Source organism: Dasypus novemcinctus, chromosome 13 (genome assembly GCF_030445035.2).
Source record: "Dasypus novemcinctus isolate mDasNov1 chromosome 13, mDasNov1.1.hap2, whole genome shotgun sequence".
NCBI classification, from domain to species: Eukaryota; Metazoa; Chordata; class Mammalia; order Cingulata; family Dasypodidae; genus Dasypus; species Dasypus novemcinctus.
Window position 1 is genome coordinate 95613922 of NC_080685.1, and position 13903 is coordinate 95627824.

At 42.1% G+C, this 13903-nt stretch overlaps 1 protein-coding gene and 1 long non-coding RNA gene across 9 annotated transcripts in view; one reads left to right on the forward strand and one right to left on the reverse strand.

Annotated features, from left to right (window-relative positions):
- Positions 1 to 1157: 1157 nt before the first annotated feature.
- LOC131273161 (uncharacterized) lies at positions 1158 to 1955 on the reverse strand. Its single transcript, XR_009180323.1, has 3 exons — positions 1882 to 1955; positions 1550 to 1719; positions 1158 to 1456 (listed from the first exon to the last, which is right to left on the reverse strand). It is a non-coding gene; the product is annotated as an uncharacterized lncRNA (long non-coding RNA).
- A 100-nt stretch (positions 1956 to 2055) lies between these two features.
- The window catches only part of UTP25 (UTP25 small subunit processome component), a 74543-nt gene continuing 62695 nt past the window's right edge, over positions 2056 to 13903 (forward strand). For 5 of the 8 annotated variants that reach the window (XR_011645562.1, XR_002793763.3, XR_002793764.3 and 2 more), the window contains exons 1-8: positions 2065 to 2269; positions 3077 to 3116; positions 3843 to 4083; positions 5313 to 5483; positions 7196 to 7284; positions 9858 to 10265; positions 12091 to 12310; positions 13386 to 13588. Coding sequence is in view for 1 of the 8 variants with exons in the window: in XM_004476235.5 (XP_004476292.1) it covers positions 2163 to 2269; positions 3077 to 3116; positions 3843 to 4083; positions 5313 to 5483; positions 7196 to 7284; positions 9858 to 10265; positions 12091 to 12310; positions 13386 to 13588 (1479 nt within the window). In the remaining 7 variants the exon portion in view is untranslated. Of the gene's footprint in view, positions 2270 to 3076; positions 3117 to 3842; positions 4084 to 5312; positions 5484 to 7195; positions 7285 to 9857; positions 10266 to 12090; positions 12311 to 13385; positions 13589 to 13903 lie in introns of all 8 variants that reach the window. The other 3 variants (XR_011645560.1, XR_011645561.1, XR_011645558.1) reach the window with 1 other exon arrangement.

Genomic DNA, 13903 nt, shown 5'->3' on the forward strand with positions numbered 1-13903 from the left:
AAACATAACTTTCCAATTTGAAACATCCCAAGTATCTTATATGTGCCCTCAGTTGTACTTCCCCCTGGTTGGCTGGGAATATCAGATAGACCTCTTACTTTCTGTAGTTTGTATTAGAAAGTGGTTTGTCTTTCAAGTATATAGCTATATGCACAAAAGGTCTTTCAAACCACATATATCATCATAATTGCAGGGGATTAAAACACATCATTAGAACTTTCCTAGGGTCTTCACTTACTGGTATGTACATCTTTGTGTTGGTTTCACTAAGAGACTGGAAACATGGAAATAAATGTTTCAAGTTCTGGCTTTAAGGTTGAGAGTTCACAAAGGGTCCCCTTTTATTTTGTCAAAGGTTACTATAAATATATTCAGTGAATTATCACTTCTTTCTGTGCTTTGTGAGCCAATGATGAGACTGATTGGGTGGGGCTAGAGCACATTTTTGCCAGAATGTGAGAATGGTCTAGAACTTCACACAGAACTACAAGAATGTAGAAACCAAGAATGACTCAGGACTCACCTCAAGTGCTCAGGAGCGTGGCTTTTTCTGGAAGAGCTCTGGAAGAACACCAAGAAACTCGTTGCCTCTGGGGAGGGAAGCTGAAGCACTGGGATAGGGTGGGAGGAGAAAAAAAACTATAGCTCTTTATTGTTATGGCCAGGATTACCGTGGTTAGCGCCTTAAAATATATGATGACATTTTGCAAACAGCCTTTTGTTGACATAAGTGACTGTACGGTTTATCATGAAATTAGACAGAAGACAGATGGCTGTTTATGGGTTCTTGGTAGGGCCAGCTGCTGGGCACCACCCACTTTGCATATTTTCTCCATATTCCTGCTCCCTGTCCTCACCTTCCCCACCCCAGCCTCCCAGAGTCTAAGTAGTAGTAGATGCTACCAGAACGGACAATGACAGGATGCCAGGAGTTTCATTACAACTCCCCATAGTTGTGACAATGGTACTGGGCAAACCTCAAATTTTTGCACAAACGACCCCTAAAAACAGGGTCCAGTGAACATTCTCTTTAATGTCTCCTGTTTTATCTTAAATACTCTGGAAAACTTTGCAGTCTATGAATTCACACTTCGTTTTCACAGAACACAACATTATAAGTTGCTATTAGGAAAAAGTTTCTCATCTTATCCTGTGGTTTCAACTAGCCCTCTGCATATCGCTGGGCTATTGAGTCCAGTTTTGCTTTTTTCCCTTGTTTATTTTGGTTACTCACATACATAAAATCCACCAATTCTAGGTGTACAATTTGATGACTTTTGGTTACGATGGGTAACCACAACCATGATCAAGAAATAGAAGAGTTCCTTCTCCCTGAAAAGTTTCTCCATTCGCCTTTGACCGAGGCCACCGGATTGCATTCTTCTGCCTTCTCTAACTTTGACTCTCAGGGTGATTTCTGGAAAGTCACTTCGCCTGTCTGGATGTGTTTCTGCTCCTGTAAAATGAGGGGTGTCGGTTCTGACTCGTTTCTAGGATATGTCCCAACACTTTCAGAAAAGGCGGGAGTGGTATGGGGCGGGAATCTCACCCTTGTAGCGCCATTCTTGGTAGATAAAGCACACGCAGGTGATACAGCCTAGTGGATAAAATCCTGTGGTCGCATCCAACTTGGATTTTCACCTCCTGACTTGCCGGCTAGCGTGTAATCTTCTCTGGACATCACTTTCCTCATCGGCAATATCAGGCTTATATCAGGGCCTGTTTGTGTACAGTTGCGAGGATAAAGGGAGATGCGTCAGGCATCCTTACAAGTTAGCTGGCATTTTTTAGCATAGTATAAAGTCACCGCCAGCAACCATATCCGCTACCCACATTACTTCAGGTGATTCCCATAACCAAAACATAAGCACAAGTACCCACCCGCCCCCCTGGAAGCCCCAAGCCCGATCTTCTAAAGCGTTGCGGCTCAGTGAATAAATGCGCCCGCGCGCGTGTAGTTCCAAGGAGCCTCTGTAGGGGGCAGACTAGGGACAAGGAAGTTCTAACGCCTGACGTAGAAGCGCGACGTAAAGCGGCTGTGCTTTATGGCAACCTGCTTCCGCCGTAAAGCGCCGTCGGCGTGCCCACGTGGGTTGGTTGACGGAACGACTTCCCGGGAATAACACGAATCTTTGAAGGTGGGCATAGTTGGCGTTTTCGCTATGGGCAAACGCGGAAGCCGGAGCCAGAGCCAACTGCTCAATACCCTGACTAAAAAGCAGAAGAAGCATCTTCGGGATTTCGGCGAGGAGCATCCCTTCTATGACAGGTCCGGAGGGGCGGGGCTGGGGCCAGTGCTACCAGGGTCTTTCCCAGTGGGAACCGGAGTTTCTCCGAGTTTGGTCTGGCGGCCTCCCAGGAGATAGTGACGGGGTTGCTCCCGCCTCTCCTCACGCGTACCCTAGCGCCCCGGTGTTCGGAGTCGGGTCCAGCGGGTCCTCGAATGTAGACGATTCCGACGGTACTCCGTCAGGACAGGGGGTTCTTCACTGGTCTTTCTACCTTTGTTGAGCCCGTAACTTCATGCTAGAAGGCAGGCCCACTGTGTGGGTTGGTCTTTGTATATTAAAAGACCTGATCAAGAGATCCTTCAAGGTGGTTTTTGGTTTTTGTGTGTTTAGAGGATTGCTTGATATTATCTGGCGCAGTCTGTGCTTCGGTAGTTGTGGATTCTTCTGATCTTTGTCAACACTCTCATAGTTAAATTAGTGCTTATTCCACCACTCTGGGCTGCCTTATTAGCCATCGGTGGGACGTTCTAATTAAGAAGTTTTCTGGAAAAAGGTGAACCCTGAGGTTCAAACAGCCCCAAATAGTCTCTTTCTTTTGGATGAGAGACAGTTATTGTGTGACTAACGGGTTCTGTCGTGAATCTCTCTAAACTTTTCATTTATCAATAATTATCGATTTGTGGTACACTTACGGTTCTGTCCAACTGCATAAATCGTTTTACCTGAGTATAATTATAGTGTACTTAGAATGGTATATTCTTCATTTTCATTAAAAGTTGTATCATTAAATTTTTTTTCTAGCTGCTACATACTAATAGAGTTTAACATTAATTATTTCTTCCCAGGGTTTCCAGAAAGGATGCAAAACCACAGATCTGTCAACTGGTAATGCTTTATATTTTCTTTATAATTGTGGCTTCTAGGTTGTTCCTTTTAAGATTATATATAATAATAAAGCTTGCTTACTTTTCTACTCTCTTCGATTTTATGTCTAAGCTATTAATTTAATAGTATTGCTTAGTTTTGGATGCAGATGCCTCTGAAAATACCAATGTGGTAATTAATATGGAAGCCAGCGTTTGAAACTGTTCAGAGAGACTAGCCTATTAAATAGGGCCAGTTAAGGGGGCCAACCAGAAGCTTCTGGTGAATCCTAAGGGGGAACTATCTGGTTTGCTCAGCATAAAAGGAACCACAAATACTGTGCAAACTGAGCAAAGGTCATATCTTAGTACCTCAAACTCAAAGAAGTTACATTCTTATGTTGGATTGTAATTTCTCCTGTTGATCTTTTAAATGTGCATCCTAATGTCTGGGACATAGAGTGAATCTCATTATAACTTAACGTTCTATATCTTAAAAGCCAGTTTTCTTCCTATGTGGGGCATTAACAGTTTGGAGAAGATGAAAAACTGCTGGAATCATAGCTAGATTACCTAATTTAAAATAAATGTGGTGCTGGGCTTGGTTAAATAGAATTGGGTAATATTTGCAGCAAAATTAATTTTTAGTGAGCTAAGTCTGAACCTGTTACACTGTTGGACTGATGGTAGATGTAGGGTTGATGAGAACAATAGGCTTTTGTTTCTAAAATTTTCATTTTTCCCTTAGACAGAGAGTTCGGATTCTTCAAGTTCTGAAAGTGAAGCAGAGAATGAACCAGAACAAGTTTCAGGGTACCACAAATTACTTGCTACATTAAAGAATGTTTCTGAAGAAGAAGAGGAAGAAGAAGAAGAAGAAGAAGAAGAAGACAGTGTTGTAGATGAGGCAGAAATGAGCAGTGAAGATACTGATGGTGATGACAATGTGGAAGAAGAGACGGCAGCAGAGTCTACTGAAATACGGGATGGTAGGTGTCTTTGGTATGAGCTCACCTTTGCCAGGACCCTAGACAGATTGCTCCCTGGGCACAGGGCCCTGTCCTGTGGGAGTTGGGTGAGAGCACATCTATAGCAGAGATTCTTAAACCTTGATGGGTTGCATGGTATCTTTGAGAATTTAATGAAAATTTGAGACCCTCTCACCAGGAAAATGCGGAGAAAGCATTTTTACTTATGATTTCAGGTAGTCATCAGTCCTAGTTCAAGGAGAACATTTTTTTCTTTGTGATGGTCTCAATTTATTGAAGAGGTTACTGTTCCTCCTTTAGGGAAAACAGATTTAATGAAATATAGACATAAAAGTATACAATAGTTTTCAAGCAGCAGATTTGTATAGAAGAGCAACATATAAGGTGTTGAAGAAATACAGTGTCATCACACTCTGCTATCGGTAAATTAGGGACAACTTTGGGGAAGAGCTGAGATTTAAAGCCCAAGGGAACTTTATCTCACCCAGACTTCCAGGTGGCATTTTTCTTTAACTTTATAATCGACTTTATTGAGATCTAATTTACATAAAATAAAACACATTTTAAGTTTGATGAGTTTTGACAAATACGTACACCCATGTTACTACCAGCAAAATCAAGATATAGAACATTTTCATTACCTCCTTAAAAATTTCTTCCTGTCTCTTTGTAGTCAGTTGGCTGCCCGTCACATCAGGCAACCACTGATCTGCTTTCTGTTGCAGTTTTGCCTGTTCCAGAATTTCATATACGTGGAATCATACAGTATGTACCCTTTTGTGTCTGGCTTTTTTTTTTTCATTAGAGAAGTTGTGAACTTACAAAACAACCATGCATAACATACAGGATTCCCATACACCATCCCACCACCAACACCTTTGGATTGGTTTGTAACACTTGTTACAATTGATGAAGGAGTATTACTACCAAGCTACATCTGCTCCCCAGTGAGAGTTGGTTTTTTCATTCTTGTTTTGTTTTTAGGAGGTACTAGAGATTGAACCTGGGATCTCATACGTGGGAAGCAGGCAGTCAACCACTTGAGCTACATCCACTCCCCTCAGGCATAATTTTGACATTTATATACCTTCCACCTGAATTTGTTTAAAAATAAATCACAAGTAGCAGTGAACGTAGCATTGCTGTAGGGTAAGGAATTAAATTTGTCAACAGAAGTATAATAGTATTTATGAGTAAATAATTAATCAAAACATTTCTCAAAATTGCAGATGTGGCCTTATTAGCTGACTCTGACGCCAAAGATGGGGAAGGGCTGCCTGGCACATCACAGCAAGAATCACCTGAGGAGTTCACAGATATAAAACACGAGTCACTGTTCAGCCTGGAAACCAATTTTCTTGAAGAGGAAAATAGAGGCAGTTCTCCGAAAGCATCACAAGGTCAGAGCACAATGGGTAGTGTTCACATTCGCCATGTGCTTAGTAGAGGGTTGTTTGCTAACACAAGTTAAATCTGTTAGTAAGAGCCGCTGCAATAAAAGCACTCAGTTTCCCAGCTAGATCTAGAGCTGGGAGAAGATATGCCTCACAACTATTTTATGTTATTTAATACTTAGACAAGTTTGGGTTGGAGTGGGACATTTAGGAGAACAAATAGTTGAAGAGTGATAGTGGGGAAGGCCAGTTCCCCAGGGCAAGCCTTACATTTCCACATTTAGAGTCAGGAGAGACTGCTGCTTTTCTCTTCAGATAGAAGTAGTTGGGTGAATATTTCCCACTTTCTGTCTTCCACACTTGCTCTTCTATATTGAAGCAGTAAGTTTTCACATTTGTAAGACATAGGAATGACTGATCTGTTTAGTCCTTATTAACAAAGAGAGCCTCAGAAGCCAAAAAGCTCCATCTCTTTGGCTCATGGGCATACCCGGGCCCAGATGGCTGTCGCTCAGACAAAGCCTGTCTGTGGCAGGCTTCGGCAGGTCTCTGCTCTCTCAGGTCCAGTTTCTCAGCCAGCACCTGGGCGGGCAAGTTGGGGTGATCTTGTTCTGAGTCCTGGCTGCCTTCATCGATCCCAGTGCTATTATTCAAACGAGCTTTACCATAGTGAAGCTGAAATTTTGTCCTCATTTGGCTCATTTGTTTCTATCGGCTATTATGTGGGAGAGAGGTAGCAGGCAGAATTTAGTAGAATTGGAGCACACACCCCACAGTGAACTATCAAAACTTTATAAAACCCTGGAGGAGACAATAGGAAGCTTAACTCAGGGTTTCTCTGGTTGTTTTGCCTGTACAGATATGTTGGCACCTGGAAGCCTTCTGTCCCATCCCATTGTTCACACTTATCTTAGATGTTTAGCACAAGGTCCATTGCATCTGAAGTTAGCTCTTTTTTTTTTTTAAGTTACCATTTTAATCCTTGAATGGGCCGTTTAATTTTGCTCTGTTTCTCAGTGAGTGACATTGAGAGAGAAGGTTAGGTGGCCACCCAGAGCACTGACCGTAACCCGGAAAGCAGGTGTTATCCTTTGGATCATTTGTTCTACTCAGTTCACTATTGAGCACTTCTGTGTGTCTTGCAGTGCAAGATAGATCAGACATGGAGCCTACCTTCAGGGATCTTGTAATACGCTAGATGAGCTAAGACATGCACATTTATGTGTTAGGGTGTATGGGTGTGGGATACTCGAAAGAAGACAGTGATGCCTGGCCTCTTAGTGGAGCCTGTCAGTAGGCTCTTGGGAAGTATTTATTTTGAGTCAGGGAGTTACAGTAAACTGATGATATTTAGATATGCAAAAATAGGATAAAGGAGATGATAGAATTTCTAGTTGAAGGCAGGAGAAGCACAGAAGCAAAAGAATTTAAGGGCCATGTAGTTCAGAAATTATATCAGGGTGGTACAAATTTCAGGCTGAGAAGGTTAGATTTTCTTCAGAGGTTTTTGAGCTGGGAAGTATTGTCATTAGACAACTGCTTTAGGAAGATGAACCTGTCAAAAGCTTTTAAGCTGTGAACTGGGTTGGAGGATGGAGAAAGTAGATGAGGGAAGAGGGTGACTAAATACCATGAAGAACAGTATGACATTCACTTGGGAAGAACAAAAACAATGTCATTTGCTTTAATGTTCTTGGCATTCTTTATTTCTGAACTAGATACATTTCTACAACATGTGAACAAAGAACTGAAAGAGAAAGAAATTCAGGCTATTGCCACAAATTCCAAAACTACCCACCAGCTAAAAGTAAGTGCTGTTTGATCATCCCAGTTACAAATGGAGAAAAGCTCCCAATAAAACAATAGTTTTGGGTTTCAAGGTTTCAGTGGTCTCTCAGAATGTATGGCACGGCTCTGGTGGTAGATGGCTTGGTAGGGTTAGGAAATTTGGAAGAGCCTAATGGGGCCCAAGTGTAGTTCAAAAAGGCATTAGGAGGCTGGAGTGTGGAAGGCAGATACCTGGTGGGGTGGCTAAGAATGGTTTTGGAGACAGGCACATCAGTGTTTAGACTAGCATCTGTAGCAGACTGTCACATGACCTAGAGCAAGTTAATCTACTTCTTTGATGTCCACTAACCTCATCTGTTCAGAAGGTCAGTAATGTGTCTATCTCAAAGTAATTTAATTTACTGACACACAGTAAGTGTTCAGCAAAAGAGTATCACTACTGTACTCATTTGTTTAAAATATCTGAGACACAGTCAGACTAAATTATTCAGATATAGGCAGTTTTTTCCCTCTTATTTTTTTCACCACCATGTTCGTGAGAATGGTTCATCCTTTTCTTTTTAAAATTATTTTTTATTGGATCAGTTGCAGGTTTACAGAAGAATCAGAAAGTACAGAGTTCCCATATACTCCCCTCGCACACGTACTTTTCACTTTTACTAACATTTTACATTAGTATAGCACTTCGATTAGTGTAGTACTTTTGTTACAGTTGGTGAAATGATATAATTATACTACTAACTATAGTCCATTGGTTACTTTAGAGTTCGCTGTTTGTGTTGTACAGTTCTTTTTTTTTTTTCAGTAGGTACTGGGATTGAACCCAGGACCTCGTACATGCAAAGAGGGCACTCAACTGCTGAGCTGCATCTGCTCCCCAGTTGCACAGTGTTGTTTTTTTTCCTGGGAATTTCTATACAAACTAAAATTTCATGTTTTATCTACTTTCAAATACAGAGTTCAGTGGTGTTAATTACATTCACAAAATGGTGCCTCCATCACCATTATTCATTGTGAAAACTTTACCATGATTTTTTTTAATTGAAACCTCTTAAAATTGGGAAACTTTCTGAGATAATCATAGAGTCATATGCAGTTGTAAGAAATAATGCAGAGCGATCCTGTGTACCCTTTACCCAGTTTCTCCCAATGTTAACATATTGCAAAACTATTTATAATCAAATATCATGACTAGGAAATTGACACTGATACAAAAATCCACCCATCCTATTCAGATTTCCCCAGCTAAACTTATAGTCATTCAAGTATGTGTATTTGGCTCTAAGAGTTCAATATTCACCAAAATACAGAACAGTTCCAGCACTACAAGGATCCCTCATGGTGGTGTCCTTTCATCGTCACACCCACCTCCCTTTTCCCACTGTCCCACTCCCACCCGGCACCCATTAATCTGTTCTCCATTTCTATAATTTTGTCATTTCAATAGTGTTACATAAATGGAATCATACAGTATGTAACCTTTTGAGATTGTTTTTAGGTAATGTGTCTTAGTTTTCTGGCTGCTAAAACAAGTACCCTACAGTGGGTTGACTTACACAACAGGAATTTACTGACTTACGGTTTTGAGGCTGGAAGTCCAAAATGAGGCATCAGCAAGGTGACCCTTTCTCCCCAAAGACTGGTGTTCTGGGGCTGGCTGCATCAACCCTTGGTCCTTGGCTTTTCCATCACATGGCAGTGTCTTCTCCTTTCTCCTCTGGGTTCCATCAACTTCGAGCATCTTCCTGTGGCTTTCTCTATGTCTTAATTTCATTCTGCTTGTAAAGGGCTCCCGCGATCCCTATTAAAGCCCAACCTGATTCACTTGAGCCACACTTTGACTGAAGAAGCATCTTCAAGATATCCTATTTTATAATGGGTCCACACCCACCGGCATGTGGACCAAGGCCAAGAACATGCACAGTTCAGTCCACCACAGTGGTATGTGTATCAATAGTTCACTCCTTTTTATTGCTGAGGTCAGCCTTTTTAGTTCAGCAGTTTTGCTGCAATGCCAAGATTCCCAAATTGGTACCTCATAAAAATAGTACTCCTTAGGATTCTAATAGGTATGGCTTTAAAAAAAAATTGTTCCATACCCACATAAACTTGGAAAAGTCTGGGTTAAAGTGGAACCGAGTTCTTGTTCTAGGACTCGTCAGAGCCTTTGGTCTGCTAATGTGCATTGTGAGTCTCTGAGAGGGACTTGATTTAGTGGTGTTTACCAAAGTTATCTGATCATAGGGCTCCTTGGTCTAGAATGAATTTTGACTCTTTAGAGAGCATCTTCCACAGGTCAGATTGGGAAACTGACAGAGTAGAAAGAGCTCGGATTTTAAGTCAGAAACCTTAACTCTGAGCCTTGGCTTTGTTCCCTCTTGTGTAAACTTTTAAATCATTATAACCTCTTTGGACTTCAGAGTTTCCTAAACTGTAATAGGATTATTAAAATCTTTATCTTGCAGAGTCCTTGTAAGGATTAAATGAGATGATCTACATATCCTGAAAGTTTTTTGTAAATTATAAAGTGCTTTGTGAATGTAAGGTTATTATTATTCATTTCTAACTTAGCTCTTGATCTCTCTTCCCTAGTGGCCCACCCTGGGTCAGCTTGTCTTTTCATCCAAGTTTCAGAAGTTGGAAACATTTAAACCTCCAAAGGACATTGACTTAGAGACACTTCATCTCCAGAAACCTCTGGAATCCACCTGGACCAAGACCAATAGCCAGTTCCTATCTGGTCCCCAAAAATCAAGCCCCTTCACTCCTCTCCAGAAAGAACTCTTCTTAATTATGAATTCATACCAGGACCTTTTCTATCCAGAAAGGACTGCCCTGAAGAATGGGGAAGAGATCCGTCATGTCTACTGCTTGCATGTGTTGAATCACGTCCTCAAAGCCAATGCCCAAGTGCTTGGCAACAATAGCAGACGCCGAAGCCAGAAATTCGGAGTGGGTGATGATGATGACTTCAGGGACCAAGGGCTTACAAGGCCCAAGGTGAGTGGCAGCCGGAGAGCCTTGTAGGTGCCTGGCACTTAGCAGGTACTCAGGTGTTTTAATAATCAATTGAAAAAATGAGTGAGCCAAAGAGTGAGCACATGGGATGACCCAAGTAGTGTCAGAACAGGCGGCACCCAGCCCAGTGGACTGTTTATGATGGTGGATCTAACTGGAAATTTATGAGTAGGAGGTACCTCCATGATACTCCCCTTAAAGATAACACCCCAGGGAACAGGTATAGCTTAGTGGTTGAGCACCTGCTTCTCATGTACAAGGTTCTGGGTTCAATTCCCTAAAAAAAAAAAAAAAGATAAACCATGAACATATATAAAAACACTCTGTTACAAATCTCTTCTTTGTGACTGCCACAGCCAAAAGGGACCTAATGAGCCTTTTATCCAATTCCTACATATTACAGCTAAGGATGGAGACCCAGATGGGTAGAAGGCCTTAACCAGGAAAGAGTAGTTGAGATGGGACCAGAACCAAGGAATCTCTTCAGTAAGCCTTGTAAATATGAATACTTTTGAACAAAAAACCCTGTTCATACTTTCCAGTGTCTAGTTATTGCTGTCTGAAGTGAAGTTTACATTTACATGTGTTCATAAGCCTAGGCTTCAGTAGGTTTGGGGCTTTGATAGGAAATGTCTTCTAATTTTGTCTGTACTTTTCATGAAACTGTGGTGCTAGGTGTTGTCCCTCCCCTTAGCCTGTGTCTCTCCATATTGATGAAGATCGATCTTTTTAGATTAGAGCCTAACAGGATTCTGGGATTTTAATCCTGAAACGGCATTTAGAGATTTCTTAGGCCAACCCCCTTGTTTGAGGTCCAAACAGTTACTTAGTGTCACAATGGGACAATAACTCAGCCCTCTTGATTCCTGGCTTATTGTCCCTGCAGTATACCAAGCTGATTGCTCGTGTATCTGCTGCATTTCTTTGTGCTCATTTTCCTTCTGAGCGTCTACCTTGGTTCTTCACAGTCTTTTTCCCTTGATGGAATCACATTATCATTTTTTTGGGCAGATACTGGAATCTTGAACATCAGGTTTTTACAGTTATTTGTTTCTCTTTAGAATTTCATGGAAGAATAGGAGGCAGATTACCCATGAAGCATATTTACAGTTTGGTGGATTGCATGATTTGACCTGGGTTATTTCCATTGATTATGTTGTTTACAAAAGGGTAGTTAAAAAACAGCCATTTCAACCACCTTCTGTTTTCTACAGGTGTAACTTTTAAGCATTTTTGGAAACACTTGGAAGACCAAGTCCTAATTTACATATTGAGATATGGTCTTATTTCAGAAATGCTTCATTCTCATTTCTGAAATATATGCCAAGGGAATGTCCTAGAAAAGTAGTGATGCATTGTTTCTTTCTTACACATCAGCTCTCTTTCTTCTACTTATTCCATCTCATTCCTTTATTTATCCAGCATAAATTTCTTCTGTGGGTCTTACAGATAAAATTACTATGCTGTGTTCTATGAGAGAAAGAGAGAGAGATGATGAGTAGCATCTTGCCTTCAGTGTGCATTTATGCCTTTAGGCTTTTACTGCTGGACATATCTGTTAATGACACTGGCTTGTACTAAAAGGTGTTTCCCAGATCGTGTTGGAGAAATGCCTCCACGGTGCTGTGGATGTGGACAGTGCCCAGCCTGGAGTCCCGGGCCAGGCCCTGTGCCACAGGGGTGCCATCGATGCGGTCCCTGGCCGGGGGCAGCCAGGGGCTTTTGAGCTCAGCCGCCTCACGCAAGTCACAGGGAGCTGGTATCCCTCCCGATGTGCCGTGAGCAGGCTGTCGTTGCCCCTCCGCAGGTGTTGATAGTGGTGCCTTTCCGCGAGGCCGCCTTACGGGTCGTGCAGCTCTTCATCAGCCTTCTTGAGGGCGACAGCAAGAAGAAAATGATTGTGAGCAACAAAAAGAGATTTAAGGGAGAATATGGCTCAGATCCTGAGGAGAGACCACCCAACCTGAAGAGGCCTGAGGATTACGAAGCCGTATTTGCTGGCAACATCGATGACCACTTTAGGATTGGTAATTCCTCCTTGTCAGAACCGAGATTCTGCGGCACCTCTGGTGTGGCGCACACAGCTGGAGGCTAGAAGCGTGGAGTCAGGCATTTCCACAGTGACGGTTCCTCTCATGAAGGAAGTCCAGCCTGGTGGGGAACACACAGAATAGGATAGTAGGCATTAGGGTCAAGTATGTAGTAGGTGTTCCAGGAGCATTTAAAGCAAATTCCTTTACCCATGTTGGGGACAGGATGGTTCAGGAGTCCCTCCTGGTGGAGGTGATATCTGTACTAAGTTGAAAACTGAGTAGGAGTTAGCCAGTTACAAAGAGGGTGACAGGAGTAGAGACAGGAAGCTGCAGGGACAGAGACATCAGGGTGAATAAGAATCATGCATGCTTCTACATGGCTGGAGAAGGTGGAGGGGAGGGGGCAGGAGCTGGGGTTTGGTTTTGGACATGTGGGCTAGACATGTAAATTTGTATGAAAGTGATGTTAAAGCCATGGTTAATGGGTAGATTTTCCTAAAGCTTTATGTAGAGTGAGAGGAAATGACAGTGAATCCAGGGATTTGTGGAAGAATAAGTTTTTGCATCTGGAAAGATAGATAAGGACCAGATCAGTGGTAGAAACAGAAGTGACTGTTGAAGGGTTGGAAACCACCAGCAAGACAAAAATAGCATTTCAGAGAGGGTATTCGATATACCTCTCGTGCATTCATGACAAGAAACACTAAAAAGTGTCCATTGAGTTGGTAACTGAGTGCTGCTGGTGACCCTAGTAGGAGTAATTTCAGTGGAGTCCTGAGAATCAAGAGGCAGATTGCTGTGGATTGAGCAACAAATGGGTCACTTCAGAGTAGAGACAATTCTCTGGAGAAGATTGATGGTGAAGGAAAGAGAGAGTGGAAGCTAGAAGGTACCCATGGTGCGAGGCAGGAGGTATTATTACTTTAATAAATAAAGCAATGCGAGCATGGTTATGTGACAATGGGAAAAGAGACTGAGGTGGCAGATACAAGAGGGGGAAGGTTTTAGAGAGTGGAAGGGGATGGCTTGGTGCGTAATGAACTGACATGTCCTTGGCTGTCTTGTGTAGGTGTTGCAGTACTTCAGAGGAGCATCCGACTCTATGCTCCCTTTTACTCCTCGGACATTCTCATTGCCTCCCCTCTGGGCCTAAGGACCATCATTGGTGGAGAAGGAGAGAAGAAGAGAGATTTTGACTTTTTGTCTTCTATTGAGCTGCTCATCATTGATCAAGCTGACATTTACCTGATGCAGAACTGGGAGCATGTCCTGGTAATGCTGGATATTCACCTTTAGAGGGACAGCATTCATATTTAGGGAGACAAGGAGCTCCATGGTTTAAGTCTTACAGGGTTATTTAAACCCACGTTAAAAGTTAGTTAAGCTCCAGTTAGTTTGGCAACAGGAAAATACTCTACATTTTCCCATTCGAAAAAAGCCTTCTGTCCCTTCTTCTGCCAATAAATTGGTTAATAATTAAGTTGTCCAGAGAAATTAAAAAGTCTAGTTGGTGTTTTCAAGTCTCCAGAAAAGATTTCTTCCTGTTAAAGCTCACTTTCTGCTGATAGTCCACTTTAGCGTGGTTGG